Here is a 25,422-nt window from a genome sequence, read left to right as displayed (position 1 = left end):
GGGCATCCGGGAGAGTGCATCAGCATTTATGTTGACACGACCAGCTCGATAGCTTTATGGTGAAATCATAGTTGGCTAGCCGGGCTACCCACCGCTGCTCCAGCGCGCCCAACTTGGCCGTGTTCAGGTGAGTCAGCGGATTGTTGTCCGTCAACGCGGTGAATTTGGCTGCCGCCAAGTAGTGGCGGAACCGCTCCGTGATAGCCCACACCAACGCCAATAGCTCGAGCTTGAAGGAGCTATAGTTCTCAGGGTTCCTTTCGGTCGGCCGGAGTTTTCGGCTAGCGTAGGCAATCACCTTCTCCTTTCCATCCTGGACCTGGGATAGGACCGCTCCTAGCCCCACGTTACTGGCGTCCGTGTGGAGGATGAACGGGCGCCCATAGTCAGGGTACGCCAGGACCTCTTCTTCGGTCAAGGCCGCCTTCAACTGGCAAAAGGACTCCTCATGCTTGTCCTCCCACGACAGTGGGGCTCCAATGGGTCTACCACCTTTGGTCTGTCCCACGAGGAGATCTTGCATGGGGGCAGCCATCTTCGTGTACCCCTTTATAAAGCGCCGATAGTACCCCACCAGACCCAGAAACTGCCTTACTTCCCTCACTGTAGTTGGTCTCGGCCAGCTCTGGATGGCAGTGATCTTCTCAGGGTCGGGGGCGACACCATCCGCACTCACCACATGCCCTAGATACTGCACCCTGGGTTTCAGCAGGTGGCATTTTGAGGGCTTCAACTTCATCCCGTACTTGGCAAGGGACGCGAACACCTCGGCCAGGTGCTCCAGATGGGCTTCATACGTCTGGGAATAAACAATCACATCATCCAAATACAGCAGGACGGTCTCGAAGTTTAAATGTCCCAGACAGCACTCCATCAACCGTTGGAAGGTCCCGGGGGCATTGCACAGCCCAAACGGCATGCTATTGAATTCGCAGAGCCCCATCGGGGTGGTGAAGGCGGTCTTCTCCCAGTCCTCTGGGGCCACGGCCACTTGCCAGTATCCGCTGGTGAGATCAAGGGTCGAGAAGTAGTTTGCAGTTCTCAGTGCAGCCAGAGACTCTTCAATACGAGGTAATAGATAGGCATCTTTATGGGTTATCTGATTGATCTTCCGGTAGTCCACACACATCCGCATGGTACCATCCTTCTTCTTGACCAGTACCAACGGAGCGGCCCAGGGACTACAGCTGTCCCGAATAACCCCTGCCTCCTTCATATTCCTCAACATATCTTTGGCACACTGGTAATGTGCAGGGGGAATAGGTCTATACCTCTCTTTGATAGGGGGATGTTCACCTGTGGGAATGTGGTGTTGGACCCCCTTGATCTGTCCAAAATCTAGGGGGTGCTTACTGAAAACCTGTTCGTACTCCTGCACCACCCTGTGTACCCCTGCCCTGTGATGTGTAGGGGTATCATCAGTGCCTACATGTAGCTGTTGGTGCCACTCCTTGGTTTCCCCCGGGTGTGGGGAAGTGCTGGTGGTAGGTGGGGGTGTGGATGGACTGGCTTCATGGATAGTGTGAGGGTCCAGGGTGACTAGCTTGGCAATGGTGGCATACCGGGGGAGCCTGACTTCTTCCTCCCCACAGTTCAACACTCTCACAGGCACTCTCCCTTTCTTCACATCCACCACCCCTCGGGCGGCCATAACAGTGGGCCAGTGCTCGGAAGGCATGGGCTCCATTATCGCAGGGTAGTCACGCCCCTGAGGCCCTACTGCGGCCCTACACCAGATCATCATCTCACTCCTAGGGGGCACAGTCAATGGAGCAACATCCATCACTCTCACTCCACCAATCTCCCCTCCTGTTGATCTTACATGCTGGCGGTACATCAGGGCACGGATCTCACGCTGCACAGCCCTCTGCCGGCTCCCTGCCGCTGTGGCGGCTAGCTGTTGCAATAGGGCCAACACATCAGCCATGCAGTGTTCCATCACATTGGTTCCCAGCACTATTTTCGGGTTATGATCACTGGGTTCATTCATGATCACAATCATACCCTGGTGTTGCAGTTCAGCTTGCCCCACTGTCATAGCCACTTGTTTATACCCCACCTGGGTCAATGGAAGTCCATTAGCGGCAATCAACGTTATACTATTGTCTGGGGGCGCCAGCTCGTCTATGGCCCAATACCGCTGGTACAACGTGTACGGTATGGTAGTTACCTGTGATCCAGTGTCCAAGAGAGCCATCACTGGTATGCCGTCCACAGCCACGGGGATGATGGGACGGGCCCCGATATATCGGTCTCGCCAGTCCGGGGGGCCACGATGTTCTACTCCTGAGGATTGGCCCGGGGCCCCAGGGGTTGCTCGTTTAACGGGCACTGTCGGAAGTAATGGCCCGGCTTACGGCACTTGTAGCAGATTGGAGGTCTGCTCCGCGGGTTGTTAGCACTTCTCCGCTGCATCCAGGGAACATCCTCAGGACTGTCAGCAAGCTGTATCTGCGCTGGAGGCTGAGATCTGGTCAGAGGTTGCTGTGCAGCAAGGATTTTGGCAAGGTCTCCGTCCATGCGACGGACCTGGGCTGCCAGCTCTTCTACTGTGCTGCTCGGGGCTGCAGGTATTAGGGAGGTTGGTTTGGCTGAGGCCGCCACAACGGGAGCTGTCTCGACGGGCCATGGGACGGGTTCCAGGACTTCCGCAGCTGGGGGCTGTAGTGCTTTGATAGCCCGTTCCTTTAACACAGCAAAGTCCACATCAGGGTGTTCCAGGGCCCACAGCCGGAGTTGTTTACGATCCTTAGGGGACCTCATCCCCTGCGCAAATTGCTCCACTAACATCTTTTTGCTATCCGCCTCATTAATAGAGTTCACCCGCTTCAGCGTGCGGAGGGCGGTCTGCAGACGCAGAGCATAGTCCCGAATGCTATCCCCAGCTCGCTGCCGGCACTGGTAAAACTGCATCCTCAGCTCAGCTTCAGTCCGGGTCTCGAAGGCAGTCTGTAGCTTCTCAAAGATGGTGGCTACAGAGAGCCGGTCCCCCTCGGCCCAGGTCTCCGCTTCCTGCTCCGCCGCACCGGTTAACTGGCCTAGCACTATCGCTGCACGTTGCTTATCAGTCAGGGGGTACAGCTCTAGCAACGGGTTAAGCTTTTTCCGGAAAGCCTGTAGGGCATCCGGTTTCCCGTCATACTGCGGTAGCCAGGCAGCTCCGGGCGCATAGGGCAAGGAAAACGGCATGACCTGAGCAAGCGCGGGGGCCGCGGCACCTCCTGCCGATACGGCCGGGACCTGGGCAGGCCCATTCCCATCCGCGGGTGCCGCTGCGGCTGCGACCACCGCTCCTCCAGCGGCTCCGTCGGGCTCAGACATCTTGTTTCCGTCCCCCTTAGCTCTTTCCGGCCCCTCCTCTCCCGGGGCGGAGTTTTGGCCTTCGCGCCTCTACTGCTCGAGAAGACGCTCGAGCGTGAACTTTTCGCGCCAAAGATGGCGGCTTCTGAAATTTTTCTGCCGCATACCTCCGGCGGTAACAAGGCGCACCTCTACCAGACGGCAGAGCGGTAAGATCCTGTTCGTGCCGCCAAGTTGTCGCGGGCGGGGAGGAGGGTGTCAGCACACCGCGCTCACCCCCTTCTGCTCGGGTCCGGCGGCTGCTGCTCAGTGGTGGCTCGAGCGGTGGGCCGGATCCCGGGGGTTTCTCGAGCGGCACTCCTCGCCCGTGAGTGAAAGGGGTTTGTTGGGTGTGGGGATGATTATTGTCCGTGACGCCACCCACGGTTGTGGTGATTTCACCACCGCTGCTCTATACGGGGCTCCCGGGGATGGTGATGCGGAGCAGCCAGGTGTTGTGTTGCCCCTCCGTGGGTAGGGGTTGGTGATCCCGGGGCCCGGTGATGGTGAGGGAGGTGCAGGGCCTGGTGGGCGCAGGGACAGTGCTGTGCCTTGCGGCACTGTGGTACTCACTCAGCCTGAGACGTGACACAGTTTTTACGGTAAACCAACGGCTGGATAGACGGTCCCACGGACGGCTGCACTTGCTCTCCCGGTAGGTGACGGTGATGTCCCTTTTCCTTGCACCTTGATGAACTGGTTGGTTGCGATGGGTCCCCACCGGTAACCCGCTCCCCGGCTTCAAGCTGGACCGGGGGAGCTCTACTCTTTGCCCGCAGGCGCTGGCCCTAAGAAACGGGTGCCTTGGCGGTGGCGGTGTCTCTTCTATACTGGCTGGGCTGTTGCCTTCAATCGGGACTTTGTTGTTGGGGGATCTACGTCCCCTTCACTGACAGATTCGGCAAATTTGGCGACTCCTAGCCTTGCCAGGGTCCGAGAGGCCCCTGCCCTGGTGCTGACTGTCCTTCGGAACACTGCTCCAGACCGCCGGGCACACAGCCAACGGGGTCCTTCCAGGAACTTCCAAACGGTCCCCCTCCAGACAGTCACCGCCGTTGCTGACCTTGCTGACCTGGCCCTACACAAAGCTGGACCCTTCAGGCTTTCCTTCCTTCTTGTCACCTCACTTGCTTTCCTCCTTTACCACTTTTCTACTTTCACTACTTTCACTTAGTTGTTTACTCAAGCTCGTCCCTGAGCTATCTGCCTGGTTTTTCCGCCTCCAGAGCTGTGACCTCCTCGGTGGGCGGAGCCAACCGCCTGGCCCACCCCCTGGTGTGAATCATCAGCCTCTGGAGGAAGGCAACAAGGATTTGTGGTTAGCTGTGGTGTTCCTACCTGGGATGTAAGGTGTGATGGTGTGTGACCTGTGTCCCCTGGCTTGCCCAGGGCGACACACTGACTGAACCCACACCGGAGGTTCCCCATGACTGAAACTTGAATGATGCCGGGAGGATTAAAGGTTTTCTCCCATCTCCAAGATCCTATCCCAATATGTAGTAGAAATAATAATAATATTAGCAAATACCTCCAATTAGAAATATGATTAGCTTTGTCTCTTGCAGGGTATTGCAACTTAGGTAACCATGCTTACGACCACGCATATAGTGACAGTTAGTTGCTAGAAGTCATAATCATGGATACCTAAGCTGGAATGCCCTGCACATCAGGTAAGCCACATAGTTAATCATGAGAGAACTATGGTATATTTCTAATTGGAGGTATTTGCTAATATTATATTTATTACACCTACTACATTTTGGGATAGGATTTTGGAGATGGGAATAACCCTTTAAAGTTCTTTTCCTCCCTGCAGTGGGGTTCAGGTGCAGGCACCGGGCAGGTTTCAAACGCTATTAACCTGCCGATTAACGTCATATCTGCAGGTTAATAGCATTTTTACAGATGACGGATTCCCTTTAACTCCAACTTAGAAGTTTCTGGGATTCAGTTTATGGCTGGTAAGAATAAGAAATACACATGCTTGTGATTTTCAGCAATCGCCTCCAAATAAAGGAGTGCTCACTTAACCTATAACCTTCATGAATATAGGTGTGGCGCATATAAATTTTAGGCTTTTCTTACATAACAGAAGATAGCAGAATACATAGCTGTATAATAAGAAAAAAACTCCTGAACCAACCGAGCCCAGTCTCACCCCTGGATGAGTTGAAGAATCACCACCCCTTATAAGATTTGGCAGCCCTGAAGACATTAATTAACCCTTTCCTTAATCTACCAGTATGTTTCTCAATAATTGTTTTATTCAACAGTCCAAACGTGACTATTTTTTCTTCCATAGGAAAATAATATGTATTAATAACAATATTCCACATGACCGCAAAGTGGCAAAATCTCTCAGCGATAAATGTTTATATCTTTTTACCTCCAGAATGATGAAGCGCTGCATTCATGTATACAGATCTAAGGCATGAAAGACAGTCCCTGGTACAGAAATCATGTTTTCCTGCATTTGTGTTTGCAAGAAACGTATAGGTCCCAATTAATTAGAACTAGCATTTTGTACTAGTGTGCCAAGTAAATGAAGGAAGTGCTAGAGTAAGATTTGCCAAATTCATTAAGAGGCCGGTGACACGGCCAAATATGCTCTCCACCTTTGTGGCATAAACTTTGATGAATTTACCAGGCGTTCTAGATAACATCTTGTCCCACACTTGCGTCGCCAACTTTGAAAAACCAAACAGGACTGGCCAAGCGTAAAAACGTTAAAACTCACATTTTCAATTTTGTGACACTTAAAGCAGCTTTTCATCATAATTCTAGAGAAGACTGCTTTTCGAATTGGAGCCATAGTCCAGACATGGGCTGCCATATGGGACATGTTATTTTTTATCTTTTTCAATATATAGTAAAAGCAGATAATCCTTAGATGAATGCAAAGATATACAGTTGGGATCTGCTGAAAGGAACTATATAATTTTAAAGGAGAGCATTGTCCCATTAGACATTGACAGAGGACCCCAACTATTAGCCAGAACACAAGGCTACTCTGTATAAGCTGCTTTAGTGCTGGCTAACCCAGTTTTTTTTATACATTACATGGCCATTCATCCCTAAAGAAACTGTACAGATGCATTTTTTTTATGGATGTGTATGCCTGAAGTATGGACAAAAACTGTCTGAGCAATGAGACCACACTTACCACCATTTATGAGGAACAAATGTAAAGGTGTTGTCCCTACAAACTGATAAACACACTGTGACTACGAGACCGTGCTCCCCTGTGTTCTGTGGACTAGCTGGCACTCCTCTCTAGTAGAGTATACCCCGGCACACTATTACTCCCAAAGAAGATAAATCATGCGACTGTTCATATGCAAATATCTTTTTATTGATCAAGTTGTGCTGTAAAATATGAAAAATGATTCGTCCAAACAAGTCGACGTTCCGGCTGTAGGCCTTCGTCAGACTGGACTTTATCACTGGAAGTATGACAGAATGCAATCACGCCGAGGCGTGAGCCAAGGATTTAAACAGCGGAGGACAATGCGTCAATTATGATATGTGCTGTTATGAAGTTTGTGTAATCATGCGGTTGGCAACATGTAGATCAAAGATTCTTATGTAAATGTACGGAGTGCCTGTATCACATGCCACGTCAGAAAAAGTTATCTCCCCAAGGGTTAGTGGTAGGTTCCTAATGTTGGTTGTGCAAAGGAATCACCTTCACATGTCTCACTTATCACAGTCGGATTGTTGTGGGATCCATATTCTGCTGGCCAGTGGGAGGGGGTGTGACTAGAGACTGCTAGGGTGCAGACCGTTATATGGTAGGTAATAAAGGTGAGTCCTATGTTCAGGTCAATTACATGTAATGTCGCCGGTAGGACCAGAAACGTCAGAGGCCGTCACCTTAGGGCTGATCATTTATCTATAGCAGCAAAATAGTGTTGCTGACCAGTAAGGGATACCAGGCCGCTTTTGTGCAATATCACCGGTAGGATCCTCCACTCACAGACAGTGCAGGATCCTCCACTCACAGACCGCACGTCCAGCACCAACGTGGAAACGGCCTCTGATGATTCCGGTCCTACCGGACAACCAACATTAGGAACCTACCACTAACCCTTGGGGAGATAACTTTTCTGACGTGGCATGTGATACAGGCACTCCGTACATTTACATAAGAATCTTTGATCTACATGTTGCCAACCGCATGATTACACAAACTTCATAACAGCACATATCATAATTGACGCATTGTCCTCCGCTGTTTAAATCCTTGGCTCACACCTCGGCGTGATTGCATTCTGTCATACTTCCAGTGATAAAGTCCAGTCTGACGAAGGTCTACAGCCGAAACGTCGACTTGTTTGGACGAATCATTTTTCATATTTTACAGCACAACTTGATCAATAAAAAGAAATTTGCATATGAACAGTCGCATGATTTATCTTCTTTGGGAGTAATAGTGTGCCGGGGTATACTCTACTTTTGTCTGTTTTTTTCCCCTGAGCACCTATAAATCGGTGACGCAGAGCTTCCCTCCTATTTGGCACTCCTCTCTAAACTGTGCAGTTGGACTAACCATGTCCAAAAAGTGCGGGAAAAGGAGAAAGAGCAGGAGAAGAGTTTTGAGCGAGAACAGAAGTCAGGTCACCAGAGAGAGAGAAGAGACGCTGTGTGAGAAGTGTCCATGAATGGTGGTTGGGAAAGAAGCAGGGTGCCGGGCTACGAGAGAAAGACTGTGAGCTGGACCATAGCAAAGCCCTAGTAGCCGTAAAGCCCTTACCGGACAGGGAAAATCCTGAGATCAGCAATCCCGGAGACAACGAGAGACACCATCTGGAAGAGTCAAGGCACCCCTGGTTTCTGGAAAGAGGAGAAGTCCCCACCTGTCATGGAAGGAGAGTGTACACCAACGAGCCATCCGAGTATCACAGCATAGAGCTCTTGGGAATGGATTTGTTCCCCCTCAACAGTACCATGAATCCTTTACCGATGTGCACACCCAATAGGGTTCAGTGTAGGCCTCAGTAGCTAGAGCTTGGTGGCCATGTGGTCCAATTAGCAGAGGCCAGTTACTTTGCTGGCATAGTCTAGCAGTAAGTACATTTTGCTTGTCAGTTTTCTGTTGTATTGACATTTGTGATATCTGGGGAGACACAATGTTGGTACAGAACAGCTAGAATCTGCAGTAGTTGTTAATTATACTGTTCACATACCATATTTTACCAGTAACTTACTCTTTTATTTCCTATCCGTTAATACAAGTTGTTCCCTTGGTTCTGCACCCTTGTCTCTTGTACCGTAATTGAACTGTGCCTCAGGCCTGTTTCAGACGTCAGAGATTCTGGTACGTTTGTGCTTTTTTTTTCTACGTACCAGAATAACTGACATATGCAGACCCATTATAATCAATGGGTCTGCTCACACATCAGTGATTTTTCACTGACCGTGTCTCTGTGTGGCGTACACGCGTTTCCGTGATTGCCGCACAGAGACATGTTCGTTTTTTTCTGGCATCACTGATATCCCACGGACCACGCAGTGGTGTGATCCATGAAACACGTACTAGAAAAACAGACATTTAAAATAATAAACATTTTCAACTCACCTTTCCAGTGACGCTCTGTGCAGCCTGTGCTCTCTGCAGCTTCCTCTCCGGCTCATGCATATTCATGAATGCAATCAGAGCCGACCCGGAAGTAGCTGCAGAGAGTGGTGGGCGGACGCTGCAGAGCGGGAGACTTCAGCACTATGGAGAGCAGGAGCAGGGACAGGTGAGCATACGTCCCTGTGCAATCATGGATAACGGATCACGTATCATGGACTGCACATGGACAACCCACGTGTGCCGTGAATCACGGAACACGGAGGGACATGTGCATGTTTTACACATCAGTGAAGAACGTCTGTGTATTTCACTGACAGGTGAAACGGGCCTAATGGATACATCTTTGCCCACATCACATGACCACAAATGCCCTAAAATGGCCAGCAAACCCCAAAACACCCACTTTTGCCCCACTTTTTGCTAACCTTACCCTCTGGCCATCCAGTTTGCAGGACTGTCTGACCAAACAGAGACTGTTGGCAAGTATGCAAGATTGACGTTTCCTTTTCTACAGGATACATTACATGTTTTTTTTTTTAACTTTTATCCTAACCATAAATTGATAGGCCATATCACTTAGGACACGAGAAGTCTCCAGCCACCTGTACTACATTCACTGAATATATACTGTACACAATAGGAGCACACAACAAACACATGACACATAATAAGTAAGTCATCGCAGGAACATTACCGCTTAACAGGTAGTTTAATCTAGACAGCGCGTAGCAAAATGCAGCTCCACTACCCTGCGATGCCTGTTCTGCATTTACACGGCCTTCTACTGAAAATCAAAAGCACATGGTCCGCTCATATCTGGCTTCATAAGAACAATGGAAAATAAACCTTTGAAGCCTTTTTGAATTTATATAGAAGGTGCTTTCAATTTAATTTATGGTACCAGTGTTTGTAGCTGCCCAGACATTGAATATACTCAGGGAATTTATAATGTTTAATGATGATGTTCTGGCCTCTGCCCTGGTATTAAAAAGAACAGTCCTAGTGCACGATTACTGCTGGTGCGCATACTCATCATGCACTAACAATGATATGTCACGTTCCCAAAAAGTGAGATTCTTGGAAGAAGCCTAGTGCAGACCACAACTGGAATGTTTCCTGGTCAGAATCTGCATCAGAGGAAAAGGCTGGAGATAGAGCATGACAGATGTTCCATTAGCGCTAATCACACTGTGCTTCATTAAAGGGAGAATATCATAATCTGTTTATAAGTAGGGTTTATTTCCCTTTTGTGGGCAGTTCAGCATATGGAGATGATTTGGCGTGTGGAGGAAACATGTATGTTCAGCATATTTGCGTTTCAAAATAATGCATTTTTTTCCGAGCAGTTACACTGACAATCTTGGCATGGTCTTGGACATCACCCATATCATCAGTGTCACCTAAACTTAAAGTGCTGCTCCATGTCAAATAAATGATTACTATGTGTACCGCACACGTACAATGTTGCATTTTTGCACTTTATCTTTATTACCTGTTTTGTGGTTTTATTGTTTTCAGCGTTTAGATTTTTGCATTCAGAAAACTGTCTATAAGATGTTGTTGATAGATTTGTGTCTGTCTGTTATACAAATGCAATGCTGGGCTGTGAGTCTCGATCAAGGCTACACAAATTGTGCTTCTGCAGCCCCATACGGCCTATAATGCCATTCTGCATGGCCTCCAACCAACAGGATACTTAGGTAGCTATGTCTATAACATGATGGTTCAGAAAGTAACAGCTGTCAATAGAGATTTGATGGCAGTAGACACCCATAACCATGAATTTCAGTGAAGGACATGAAGGATACATGTGAGCAGTCACTGTACATACCATACATGTCTAATAGGTTCAGCACTCCAGGGGGTGGAGAAGACAGAGTTTTGGTTACACTTACAATTTTTCCGTTGCAGGTTATGGGAGTTGTAAAATGGTCTGTAAGGCCCATAAATGATAATAAAGATTGCTTGACAAGACACAACAATCACTGATCTCGGGGAGACCAGCCAGAGAAAACACTGCCGGCAGCCAATGAGGGCGCTCAACACAGTGAAATCCTAGGTGCATTGCCCCCTGGGAAATATGCAAATCAAAAAAGGCCAGGGAGCCTCTGTTAGGAGTCTCGACACAGAAACTAGCCAGATATCCCTCCGGGAAGGACCTACCCAAGGAGTGGCTCTTTTTAGGAGACCACCATAACCACCATATTAAGTGGCCCTTTTATTCAATATCCAACTCTTTGACAAGTTTAAAGATATGACAAGGGAAATACCAAGGTCAGGTATTCATCCACAGACAGCTGTTTCAGGGTATTGCCCCTCATCAGTGTGGAGTAGGATTCTGGCCAGGTGGGAGCAATGCCTAGTAGACCAACAAGACAAAACAATCACTGATCTCGGGGAGACCAGCCAGAGAAAACACTGTCGGCAGCCAACGAGGGCGCTCAAAACAGTGAAATCCTAGGTGCATTGCCCCCTGGGAAATATGCAAATTAAAAAAGTCCGTGGAACCTCTTTTTGATTTTTTTTATCTTTATTTTTGATTTGAATAAAGATTGCTTGTCCTCTCCTCTCTGGAATGTGCAATGGACCTCAGAAGTGGAACCCCCACCCAGGGGAACTCTAGGCCTTTGAACTACAAAGGCTCACCAAAGGCTCACTGGGCTCCTCGTCACTTTAAAGTATAGGTGGACAAACATGGCAGACACAGGAGCCTTCAGTAGTTCCCTCAGCTGATATGGGGATGTCATCACCACCCCGCAATCTTGCTATTGGAATGGACACATCCACCCATTTACAAACACTTCCATGATTGATAGACGCATATAAAGGGTCACACTGCTGCGATCGGAGTTAGCACTTGCCTAAAACACTTGTCTGAGTTCATTGGGTGATGGCGCCAGCCCTGCCCTTACCTATCACCATTTTATAGTGTAGGCCATCATTATGTTATAAATGTCTTAAGAAATACACCTTTAATTTTTATTGCAGCTAATTACCATCTTTACCTCCGTGTGATCACAGAGGCCAGTGATTGGCTGCAGCGGTAATTAGCTGTAGGCAGGACTTCTACGCTTTTTTTGTGCAGAGCAGAGTAGAGGTGGCACAATTGCAGTAAAAGGTTTCAACAGGTAAGAGATACTTATTTTTTGTACATTGCTATCCTGCGGAAGTCAGGACGTACTATTAGTAAGGAAAACACTGAGCTCGAGTTTTTCCCGACATAAAACGCTGATTTTGGCTTCACCCGTCACAAAGGCCAAATAAACACGGTTTACATACAATGTTATGTTGTGTGGGATGTTGGTGGTTGCTGACATCAATTTAAAGAATAATTGAGCATCTGTTAACATTTTTTATATTTTGTTGCTCATTTCATTGCAAGAAAATCGGTGAGACTCTGTCCCGAGACCCCCACTCATCACTCAAAAACACTTGAGTGCGCAGCTCAGGGTACAGGAACACACAGATCCTGACTGAGCGCAGGTGCTTTTCATTGCTCTCTCCACAATATTGGAACTCATGTTTGCCTACCAGCTTTTCGTGCCCTTGATTCTATGGCTATTATCCTCCCTAATCAAGAGCTCCCTCTAACATTCTCCTGTGCTGCACCTGTTCCCTAGAGCAACTTTCCCACTTAGGGTTTTACCAACCTTCAATGTTTTAAAGCCTCTATTAAAGGGGAAATTTGTGTTGGTCTCCTGAGAATGAATGAATGAATCCAGAAATATTACTCAGTCCATCAGTTATTAGATATATGAAATTGAAATAGCTGTTGCAAAAACCCAATTTGTTATAAAGAAAAAAGGTTAACATTAATGGGGGGGCCCAAACTTTTTCATATGACTGTATATATATTCATTCACCTAATAGATCTCTGATTAGTGTGAGGTTTACTTAAGGGGGCTTTACACGCTGCGATATCGCTAACTATTTATCGTCGGGGTCATGGTGTTTGTGATGCACATCCGGCGTCGTTAGCGACATCGCAGCGTGTAACACGTACAAGCGACCTACAACGATCGCAAAAGTGGTAAAAATCGTTGGTGTTGGAGAGGTCGTCCAAACACCAAATATTGTTGTCAGGTGAGTAGCGAGGTTGTTTGTCGTTCCTGCGGCAGCACACATCGCTATGTGTGACACCGCAGAAGCGACAACATCTCCTTACCTGCCTCTACCGGCAATGAGGACGGAAGGAGGTGGGCGGCATGTTACGTCCTGCTCATCTCCGCCCCTCCGCTTCTATTGGACGGCTGACGTGTGACGTCGATGTGACGCCACACGACCTCCCCCTTAGAAAGCGACGTCGCTAGGCAGGTAAGTAGTGTGACGGGTCCGAGCGATGTTGTGCACCACGGGCAGCGATTTGCCCGTGATGCACAACCAATGGGGGCGGATACACACGCTAGCGATATCGATAACGATATCGCAGCGTGTAAAGTGGCCTTAAGGGTCATAATACTAAGAACTGCTTTTTTTTGTTTTTTTCTTTTTTAAATACTGCCCGAAAAAAGACCATCTACTTGTCATGATAATTTGTAAACCTACAAAAGAAAAGAAAGCAAAACTGTCTCAGGCCCCCTTCACACGCACGTGTCTCCGGTACGTGCTAGGTCCGTGCCTGCATGTACCGGAGACACGGGCACACGTAAACCAATTAAAAACAATGGGTTTATGTGCAGTCGGCAGGGCTGGAGACCAAAGTTCAGCACCATGGACAGCGACGCCAGGGACAGGTGAGTTGAAAGTTCTCGTTCTCCGTGTGTTATCACGGATAACACACGGAGAACACACGTAGTGCCATAAACACGGCACACGGAGGGGAAAACGCACCTTTGACACGTCCATGAAACACGTGCGTGATTTTCACGGACGTGTGAAGGGGGCCACAAACAGCTGAGACAAGTGAAAAACGCAAGTCCCATTTTGAAAGAAAATAAATGAGACTGGCTGAATCAGGGGATGTTTGGGACGCATGTACCATGGCACACAAGAAAGCAGTCGTGGCCCTCGATCGCACCTTGAAAAATCTGCAGAGAACCAATTGCTTAATGGAGGAATTGTACTTTTTTCACGTGACTGCCAAACGTAACTTGTTAAGGAAACAACACCAGCAGACTGTTATGCGCACTAAAGTGCACACGTGGTAACTAACATAAAAGAACATCTTACTAAAAACTACTATTCCTGACCAGTCTGGTTCTTGTAGAGACTACAGGTCCGAGCTGCGAAGTCCCTAAAGGCTCCTGCGCAAACTGAAACAGCCCTAACTGGATGACTCAGATGACCACTCAAACCTTCGCTTACTAAGTGGCAATTAAGGGTTCCATGTACCTCCTTAAGAATCCAGGTGAGAGGGCAGAGTAAAATAAGGTAAACCAAAAGTTATAATCTACCAGGAGAAACACAAGACAAACAGGCTGTGGTTCCAAGCAGGGTCCACTTCAAAAATATCGCAAGTGGAAAATGGAAGCCTGGGGAAGCTTGAAATAGATACACCTGCCGGGTGATAGGGTAGGCTAAATTACAGCATAGGAATCACTTGTTGACAGAAAAGCAATGAGCACACAAAGTGTTCACACAGAGACAAAGTGTTCACAGCCAGGACAGCGACCGAACCTGACTGTGGCTCAGTGGAAAGGGAAACGAGCCACAGCACAGGAGGCTGCCAGACCAAATCTGAGGCATGACACAGATGGGCTGAATACCTGTTTAAAATCTTCTTATCTATACAGACATATTCAGAAGCTAACTCTGACTACTAATATGTGGGTTTGCTTGATGGGAAATACTACTACGGACACATTTACATGCCTCCTACTATGCCTCAGAAATGACAGGTTCTGTACAGATTCCACTTCTGGCTTCATTTCCTTTCCAGAAGACTTTTGCAAAATGATGTCCTCAGTGCTGAAGTTTATTGACCAAGTTTTCCAATTTTAACAACCAGCAGTGGCTTTGTAAATGCGCAATCTTAGCGTCTGAAAACAATACAGTTAGCTCCATAAATCTACAAATACAGAGTAGACTGCCTGGTCCACTGACCACATACATATCCATTGAGTCAGTCATGGATAGTGAACAAGCCGTAATGTACCAATTGGACTTCCTGAATTCTATGAAAGCTTCTGGAACGCCATGGTATGGGCTCACTTTAAGAATAGGAATCCAAATAATATTGCTTAGGAACCTTGACCCACCAAAATTATGTAACGGCACACGGTTGTGTGTTGAGTCTCATACCCAAAGTTATTGAAGCCCCCATTCTTATGGGAAACTCTAAGGGAGAAAATGTTTACATTCCACGTATCCCATTGCTACCAAGCGACATGCCCTTCCGTTTTAGGCATCTGCAGTTCCCAATCCAACTTCCATTTGCAATGACTAAAAACAAAGCACAAGATCAATCACTTAAAGAGAACCTGTCACCAGTTTTTTTGGAAATTAACCAAAAGTATCACCTTCTGCAGCTCCTTGGCTGCATTCTATGAAGGTGCACCTTGTTCCCTGACTCCCCTTGCAGACCCCAGAAATACCTTTATAAAATTTGCCGGCATGTATGTAAATTAACTGTTCTGGTCGGATGGGCGTCCTTTTATTGGTCGGATGGGCGTTCGTTTCTTCGCTCCTGTCCCTCCTTCTGCCATTGTTAGCTGTCTTTCTTTCATGACTGATGTTAGTGATGCCTCCATCATCATCCAAGTTGCTCTGCAATATCTCGTTAATGTTAAGACAGAACTCAGTGCGCATGTGAGAATTAGGTCAGTTACAAGGATGACATAGGTGATGCCATCCACACTGCTGGCCATAATCTTGGTCCTGTGCAAAGACCTCGCCGGCTCGCACAAGCACACCTATGTTTTCGGCTCTGCCCACGATGGTGTAGAAACGGTGACTGGGCGTGGCAGGATTGACGCTGCACAAGTGCGAGATTTTGCAGAGCAAATTGGATGATGAGGGAGGCATCACTCACATCAGTCATGAAAGGAGGATGGTGAACAAGACGGAGGGATGGGAGCCAAAAAATGAACACCCATCAGACCAAGAAAAGGATACTCATCCGACCAGAATGGTTAATTTACATACGTAGCGGCAGATTTTATAAAGGTATTTCTTGGGTCTGCAAGGGGAGTCAGGGAACAAAGTGCACCTTCATAGAATGCAGCCCAGGAGCTGCAGAAGGTGATACTTTTGGTTCAATTCCAAAAAACCTGGTGACAGGTTCCCTTTAAAGTAGTCGGCATTAATTTGGAGAGCCAGTGTTTTTACATGGTCAGCTCTATGTTGTTTGCTCTAGGGTTAGTAACCCCAAAAATCCAGTCATAGGCCACACTGGGGGAGGGGGGTGAAGGATTGCACTATGCCAGGGTTCCCCAACTCCAGTCCTCGAGAGCCGCCAACAGTGCATGTTTTCAGGATTTCCTTAGCATTGCATGGGTGTTGGAATCATCAACTGTGCAGGTGATTAAATTATCACCTGTGCAATACTAAGGAAATCCTGAAAACCTGCACTGTTGGCGGCCCTAAAGGACTGGAATTGGGGACCCATGCACTATGCTGTCCAGCTCTTAATTTTTTATGTGTTTTTGAAAGGAGAGTAAATTTTAATATTTATTAAAAAAAAATGTTCAAAAAGTAGTGGTTGTTGTTCACCTCAGTGTTATAACAAATTTGTATAGATAAACAACTGTTAATGCCAAACTAACAAAAAATAATAGAAAAAACCCCCTAAAATTTAGAAGCTAAAGATGTCAATTTCAGTGTGAAACTGAAAATGTAACCTCAGCAAGCGTTATAAAAATTTTTACATATTTTTCAGGAGCGAAGCCGGGGGGTATTTTGCTAGTAAGTAAATACATAAGAAAGTGTCTCCAACCTATTACAATGTTTATCACAGACAGCACACGGTTTGTATGCTGGTGCCATCCATGTTCTATCAGTAATTTTCACAGACCCATAGACTTTAATATCTGTCAGTGAAAAACACCTACGTGACTCCCGAACGCTTGTATGGGGGCTTATAGGTAAAGATCAGTGAGTGTATTTTTACTATAAGAATATTTAAGTCTCAGCCTCAGACATATTCTTTGGTTATCCTCCATACACAAAATATATGAGATCTACTCACAGCCTCTCAATAACTTTCACGTTTGGGAATTGTCAAGTTCATTCCAGAACCTTAATATTTTTATTTTTCTAAGTAGTTCATAGTGGATGTTAAAGTATGTTTTGGATCATTGACTTGCTGTATTATCCAACAACTTTTCAGCTACAGTTTCTTTACTAACGGTGGAATATTGGAGTCCCGGATTGATTTCTATTTGGTAAAATCCACTATTTAGAAGTTGCCAAATGTTAGATTCCATTTTCCACTGTGATGAATCCATGAAATAAACAGAAATTCTGCATTACGTAAAATTTGCAGAAATACTTCTGTAGCTGGGATTCAAAAGAGACTGCGATTTTTGCTATATACACCAATGCTGTGGCATTACTGTATATAGCACAAGCGATCAGAAGATCATAGGTTATAGTTCCCTTAACCCCTTCACGACCAGCCGATTTTTCGCTTTCCGCTTTTTTTCCGCCGTTCTTTTTCTGAGAGACGTAACTTTTTTATTTTTCAGTCAATATGGTCATGTGAGGGCTCATTTTTTGCAGAACGAGCTGTACTTTTAAATGAAACCATCAGTTTTACCATGTAGTTTACTGGAAAACGGCACAAAAAATTCCAAATGCAGAAAAATTGCAAAAAAAGTGCGATAGCACTATTGTTTTTGAGATATTTTATTCACTGTGTTTACTATATGGTAAAACTGATGTGTGAGTGTGATGCCTCAGGTCAGTGCGAGTTCGTAGACACCAAACATATATAGGTTTACTTTTATATAAGGGGTTAAAAAAAAAAAAAAAATCGGAAGTTTGTCCGAAAAAAGTGGTGCACATTTTACGCCATATTCCGTGACCCGTAGCGTTCTCATTTTTCTGGATCTATGGCTCAGTGACGGCTTATTTCTTGCGTCTTGAGCTGACATTTGTAACGGTACCATTTTTGCGCAGATGCTACGTTTTGATCGCCTCTTATTGCATTTTGCGCAAAAGTTGTGGCGACAAAAAACCGTTGATTTGGCGTTTGGAATTTTTTTGGGGGTGATTTGAACTTTTAGGTTTTTTTATTTAATTTTTTAAAACTTTTTTTTTTTATTTTACTAGTCCCCCTAGGGGGCTATTGCGATCAGCAATCCGATCGCTCTGCACTATCTGCTGATCACAGCTATACAGCTGTAAACAGCAGATATGCTCACTTTCTTTTTCACTGTGCCGTGGGCACAGCGAAAGTGAAAGAAATTCATGTGTAGTACAGGAGTCATCACATGACCCTGTGCTACCATGACAACTACCGGAAGTCACGTGATCGCGTCATGTGACTTCCGGTATCAGGCGGTAAGTAAAAGTTTACTGCGATCGCGCTTATAATGGCACTGTCACATATTGACAGCTCCATTTAAGGGGTTAAACGGCACGAGCAGATAACGATTCTGCTCGTGTCTAGCAGACACACATCTCAGCTGTGAAAATCAGCTGAGATGTGCGCCGATCGCAGCATGCTGCCGCCGGCAGAACGCGGGCAGTAACGTTATGACCGATAGGACGTAATTTTTTTGCCTTATTAAAAATAAAATAATCATTAAAAAAATACACATATGTGGTATCACCGCATTCAGTGAAGTCCAGTCTATCAAATCTAAAAAATTAACCTAAGCGGCAAACACTGTAAACAAAAACAAACAAAAAAAAATACAATCAAAGAATGACAAAATTACGGGGTTTTTTTGGTCACTGCAATAGAACAATAAATATTGTAATGAGCGATCAAAACATCTATCCCAAAATGGAATAAAAAAAAAACCCATTGTCTCGTCCCACAACAACTAAGTCATCACACGGCATTGACCGAAAAATTAAAATGTTGCGGGTCTTGGAAAATGGCAACCCAACCCCAAAATTTTATTTGCAAACATCAGATTTTTTTTCACCACTAAAATAATAATAAAACTTGACATGTTTGGTATCGCCATAATCGTACTAATGAGAATCTTATTGCGAAGTAATTTTTATCACAAAATATACACTGTAAAAACAAGTCCCAAACAACCATGTCAGAATCGTGTGGGGGTTTTTTAAAACAATTTGTACCCATAGGGAAAAATATTCCCTGATTTCCAGAACACTATGAGGTGAAATGAAGAGTACAACTCATCCTACAAAACATAAGCCCTCATATGTCTATGTGGACTGAAAAATAGAAAAGTTATGGCTATGGGTGTGGAAAAAACAAAAACGCAAAAATGGATATTGGCCCCGATGTGAAGGGGTTAATGAGACATATTTTTCTTCCATTGGACCTCCCTGTTAATGAATTTTTGTAAAGTAAAGTAGCACTGTACTCTGCTTTCTCCAACAGTCCCATAGAGAAGTAATAGAGCAAATGTCAAGACTGCGCTCCGCCACTCCACTCAAGATGGGGTTTTACAGAGCTAGTTCCGTAGGTCCCAGAGTCATGTTCTCGGGATTGCTGGATGTCTCAGTGGTCTGACTCCCAGCAAGTTATTTCCCATCTCCATGACAGGGAATAATTTATTTTGAAAACAATGCTTTTGCCATTTTATTTGTCATTTGTGTACTGTGCATTTTTTATATATATATATGTATATATATATATATATATATATATATATATATATATATATATATATATATATATATATATATATATATATATATATATATATATATATATATATATATATTTTATTAAACCTTACACATAAAACTGAAATTTTTTGCACAATTTTGGGACAAGTTTTTTTTTACGTCTGCTACTGGATTGTGAGAAAATCTTGATCGCCTCCTTGTGGAGATTACGTATAAATATAGTGTATAAGGGAAGCACAAATATAGGACCCATATACCGCATGCAGTTATTTACCTGAAATATAACAAGTTGATTTCCATAATTTTAAACACACATTAATCTGCTCATGCTATTCTACAGTGTCACCTGGAGTTCTAAGGATAAAGTGTCACCTTATGGGAAATGTAAGTCAGAGTACGAAGAACTCTAGACCATGTAATGCTCCTATGGGAATACAAATATACAAATCTTCAGAGAGGAAGAGAACATGAACTCTAGGGTTACCTGTTATATGTAGCAATCATAAAAGTTAATATCGATCTTTTCACGTGACTTAGGATAAGAAGCCAAACCAGAAACTCCATTTGGAGACGTGTTTTGAGAGGTGTTTGACCCTCATCAGTGCAAAGCTTTAGCTCATGATATGATCATGATGATCTAGAAATACCCCTTTAAAGGCAGTATATCAGCCCTCAAAAACCCCACCTCTAATTGAGTGATGGCTTTAGAATCCAACAAGCAGATTACTGAGAGAATGGAAGGGATTTGGAAGAGAACTTGATGGAACTGCACATGAAGGGGCTGGCTTGATGTATTTGTAATTATGGCACAAGGAGGGTTAAAAATGATCCTGGGTCTTGCTGATCATATTGAAAGTTTCAGGTCTTTCACAGAAAAATATTTAAATTTGAGAGTCCTCAGTGGTATACCTTTTAATAAATAACTGAAAAGATAGTAATAAATAGCAAGCTTTCAAGACAACTCAGGTCTCTTCATCACGCTCAGTATTTCTCATAGTCAGGACCGCCATCAGGGCATTATAACCCTTACAGTTGTATGGGGCCTGGGCCGCAGAGTACCGTAAGTTCTTTACACTTTATTTAGTCAGATGCTGCCGTCCCGCCATGCGCAGTACAAACCAGAAGTCATCGCAGAGCACACCAGGATTTGAGCATCGGTGGTGCCCACAGCTGATGAGTATGATCTGTGTCTATCTTCCAGCTTCAATTCCTGGTTCATACACAGACAGCACTATACTGTATATATAGTCCACACTATATCCTGTATTGCAGTGTGTCTGTATATACTGTATCTATACAGTGTGGATGTGTATACAGTATAGTGCTGAGTATACACTATATACAGCCCACAGCCTTTATTTTGTATACAGCCCGCAGCCTCTATTTTGTATGCAGCCAGCAGCAGCAGCCGCCTCTATCATGTATACAGCCAGTAGAATTGATATATATATATATATATTACAGCACTCACAGTACAGTGTCCTACACTTGTACACTATGTGTACTCATATATGAGTGGGTGTAGCCTTGGTGGAGTCTCATGGGGCCTGAAAATGTTACCAGTATGGGGCTCTGAAATTCCTTGTGGCAGCCCTGATCATAGTACTCTGCCTGATGAAGAGACCTGAGTAGTATTGAACACCTGCTTTTTGTTACCATTTTTTCAGGTAGCCATTAATAGGCATTAACCACTGAGGACTCTCAAATTGTAATATTTTTCTATTAACTGGCTAATCCAGTACAAAGATATATTCTCAGGTCTCCTATAGAAAGTTACAGTTTTTCAGGTCTACTATCTAGTGCTGTCAGTAGCTGACTCCCTCTAAAAGGGCTGACACGCTGCAGCTTTACAAGCCACACGACTGGGGGGGGGGGGGGGGGGAGTTTATACCTTATAAACCCGCAAGGTAGAGGACGTGGGGGCTGCTTCTCTGATATTTATTAGATCGCCCATCCATCATGGGGCACTCAAGAGACCCCACTATCTAGAGAGACATCATCATCATTGCTCAGCTAAAAGGGTTTAGTTTCTTTTTTTTTCACTTCATGGGCAAAAGTAACCATAGCAGTTTTACCTACCATCCCCTGCTCTACTCTATCACTGCTGCCTCTGGTGTTTGTTAATTGGCTGCAGTGTTACTGCTATAGCGTCACTGTTGCAACCTATCACTGGGTCAGCAGCTCATTCATCTACATTGGCAGAAAAGCTGTGCCCAGTGATTGGTGGCACAGCTGTTAAAGGGGATGTCCACTACCCGGACAACTTCTTCTCAATAAAATAACATAAACCTATACTCTCCCAAGGATTATGTGACATTTTTATCTCATACAATCCCTGTGGCCAATCAGGACTGTCTTCACTCTCCTACGGACATAAATGACATCAGGAAGAGGTGGGAGGGCAGCCTCTGGATGTCTGATTTGTCTGAAAGTCGGGAGAGTGAAGCCAGCGCCAATTAGCTGCCAGGAGTGGGTGAGATAATAATGTCATGCAATCCCTGGGAGAGCCGGTGCTTACAACACTGTAACGGCACCAGTGATGAACATTAGTGTTATTATTTTACTGGGGGCAAACATAGGGATTGAGAAGGTGTTGTCTGAGTAGTGGAAACCCCTCTAACACATATAGGAGACAGTGGTAAAAAGCCCTGTGACGTAAAATAAAAAAAAAAAGAAAAAAAAAAGAAAAGAAGTATTCCAGGAAAACCAATTTAAAATCCGGGAAAAATAAATAACTTATAGAATTACTATTTTATATCTAAAATATATACAGTATATATCATTAGAAGATATTATCAATGGAACGCGTGGTTTCTCCAAAGGACAGTATTAGGCAGCTATACATGAGCTCTGCGATTCAATCACTTATATTGGGTCATATTTACCATTAATGGCCATAATTCCAGATATTTTTTCATTACAGTCATTCCACAGAGCTATACAGAGATTTTCATAGAAGTGGCCATTACCAAACAAACATTCAGTACGTGTCTGTAAACCACAAACATGAAAACTTTTTGTCATTCTCCTTAGTAAAAATGTTTGCAGTCTCAGAATTACAATATAATATTGTCCTATACAGGGAATTCTAGCTGATGCATACGACAAGTGCAGAGGCATGATCCAATATATCTTCTGACTCATACAATCCATTTCCAATTCTATGGTCAATATTATTGTAACCCCATATACACATTGGGAATTTTGTAAAGATTTCATTGGCTGCATAAAGTGTTATGAGTCGCCATCTCCCATTCTGAGCTCTGGGACAAAACGATATAAGAACCAGTTTACTTAGTAAAGATACTTACATTTTTCATCTATTACTAGTTGAATAATAGCTATTTCATCTGCCTATACATGATCTCCACCAAGTTCAGTTCCATAATTCACATATACATGATCTCCACCATTTTCCATCATCTACAAATACATGATCTCAAAAAGCAGCACCAAATGTGCACTTCAGCACTAAACATTCCAAACTGTACTTATTATAAAAATTTTGAGATTTTTGGCAAAAAATTGCAATTTCTTGAGCTGCTGATGATCTCAACCAAGTCTAATCATCCAAATGATCTCCACCATGTTCCATCATCCACATATAAATGATCTACATCAACTTCCATCATCCACATATACCTGATCTCCATCAACTTCAATCATCCACATTTACATGATCTTCATCAACTTCCATTATCCACATATACCTGATCTCCACCAAGTTTCATCATCCCCATGATCTCCACAATTTGCTGTCAACTACATATACATGATCCGCACAAGGTCCCATCATCCACGTACACATGATCTCCACCAAGTCCCATCATCCACATATACATGATTTCCATCAAGTCCCATCATCCACATGTAAATGATCTCAACCATTTCCCATCATCCACATATACATGATCTCCACCAAGTCCCATCATTCACGTACACATGATCTCCATCATTTTCAATCATCCACATATACATGATTTCCACCAAGTTCCATCATCCACATAAATGATCTCAACCATTTTCCATCATCCACATATATATGATCTCCATCAAGTCCCATCAGCCTCATATAAATGATCTCCATCAAGTTCCATCAACATCATATTCCACCAGCTTCAAAGCACACAGTTTAGACCATAAAATAATGAGTTAAACTATGTATAGTTAAAAGGTCAACTACAAGTATCAGCATAACCTGTCAAACCTAGCATGCTCCTCTGCTCCCCGGACAATTGTAGCATGTGTGAACTAAGGAGCCAGAAATGTGTCTACAGTGTGTCCAACATGATTATATAAGTAGACCCACTGAAAGACAACAAACCACCACAAACCACAGCTAGAATAATTGCTATATAAGAATATGAAGACGTAAATAAACAATTGCATTATGTATACCGTTCTGGTGTGGTTTTCTCAGCATCGCTATGAGTCCTTCTTGTAGGGTATGCTGTCACTTGTAGTTTTTCAGAAGCTGCCCAGCTGTAGATGTCTGATTACAAATCCCTAACTTCTGCCTATTCCAGTCCAGCAGATATATGAACATACAATCATCATAAATCAGTGACAATGTAACAGTGTAGACCTATGTATGGAGGCAGGACACAGCACCTGTGCCAGGGTCTACCTCTGTATATCCTGCCAGCAGACCATTCCGAATATAAGGTGCGAAGTAAAAAACTAAAGCAAAGGAGTGAACACACAGGACTAAGTAACAAATCGAATTAAATGAAACATAAAGTGAATTTATAGTAAGTGACTGCCATGAATTACACACACATGAGTTTGCCAGTTCCTATAAGTGCATCCATGTGATTCAGCTACACTCAGCCACAAGTAGTCTGAGAAGTTCTGGTCCTACTTACAGTCCTTGAACACCATGCTGGGGTCACTCTGTGGCAGCACCTGGGTGACCAGGATCTGCAGGGAGTCTAAGGTCCTGTCCATGTTAGCTGGTCCCCTTCTTGCAGCTGCAGGCACTGTGCACTGTCCTCATGCTGGATTATCCCATCTCAGCCCTCAATGTGTGCACTTCATTGATGCAGTGGATTAAGGAGAACTCTCTTTTAACATCTGCCAATCAGGCATTGGCCAGAATGTAAAGCCCCTCAGGGGGTCCTCCTCCCTGGCTTGCTTATCTTTGTTGTAGGCTGAGCTAATTAGCTGTATGACTGGGCTGACAGATCCATTCCCACTGCTTCTCTCTGTGAAACACACCCACCTACAGGCCAGCCAGAGCAGGCTGCAGAATCCCAGCATTCCTCCATTCCTCCCCCCCCCACCACCTCTGTGCTCAACAACCAGCCTTTATTTCACTTTACTTGAAATATTTTCTCTTTCTATTTTATATTTATTTATGCATAAATCATTATTATACAACATATTTTTCTTATCTATTTACATTCTTTTAGTAGTAAAATAGTAAACAGTATGAATAAATTATGGCCATTCATAAACAAGTGAATTCATGGGGTGCAGGGCAAAGAAGGCACCAGGAGCCGGGCATAGTAATTGTATTGGAGGCCAGTAAAGGAACCTGGCTCCGACAGTGCCGCACACTATAAAGGAATACACATAAGAAACTAGGTTGGATGGAGGTTTAGGCCAGGGATGTCAGCCGGATAGTTTCTATTTTTTTATGGCTAACATATATTTCATATTATATAAATGATTTTTATTCTAATTTTTCAATAACTTTTTACTTGTTATAATTTTAGGAATAGTAATATATATCCTAAGATACTAATAGAGGCACATGATCAGCAGCACTCACTGGCAACTAGAAAATAATG

General features: G+C 44.6%; 1 protein-coding gene across 1 annotated transcript in view; it reads right to left on the bottom strand.

The window, feature by feature from the left end:
- Nucleotides 1-24,819, bottom strand: part of LIX1 (limb and CNS expressed 1) — a 233,690-nt gene extending 208,871 nt beyond the window's left edge. Inside the window, exon 1 of the mRNA XM_075341905.1 lies at nucleotides 24,496-24,819. Within this exon, the coding sequence (XP_075198020.1) occupies nucleotides 24,496-24,577 (82 nt within the window). The 5' untranslated portion in view covers nucleotides 24,578-24,819. The remainder of the gene's footprint in view (nucleotides 1-24,495) is intronic.
- Between the last annotated feature and the right edge of the window lie 603 nt (nucleotides 24,820-25,422).

This window comes from Anomaloglossus baeobatrachus, chromosome 1 (genome assembly GCF_048569485.1).
Source record: "Anomaloglossus baeobatrachus isolate aAnoBae1 chromosome 1, aAnoBae1.hap1, whole genome shotgun sequence".
In the NCBI taxonomy this organism is placed as follows: Eukaryota; Metazoa; Chordata; class Amphibia; order Anura; family Aromobatidae; genus Anomaloglossus; species Anomaloglossus baeobatrachus.
This window is presented reverse-complemented; position numbering and strand designations above follow the sequence as displayed.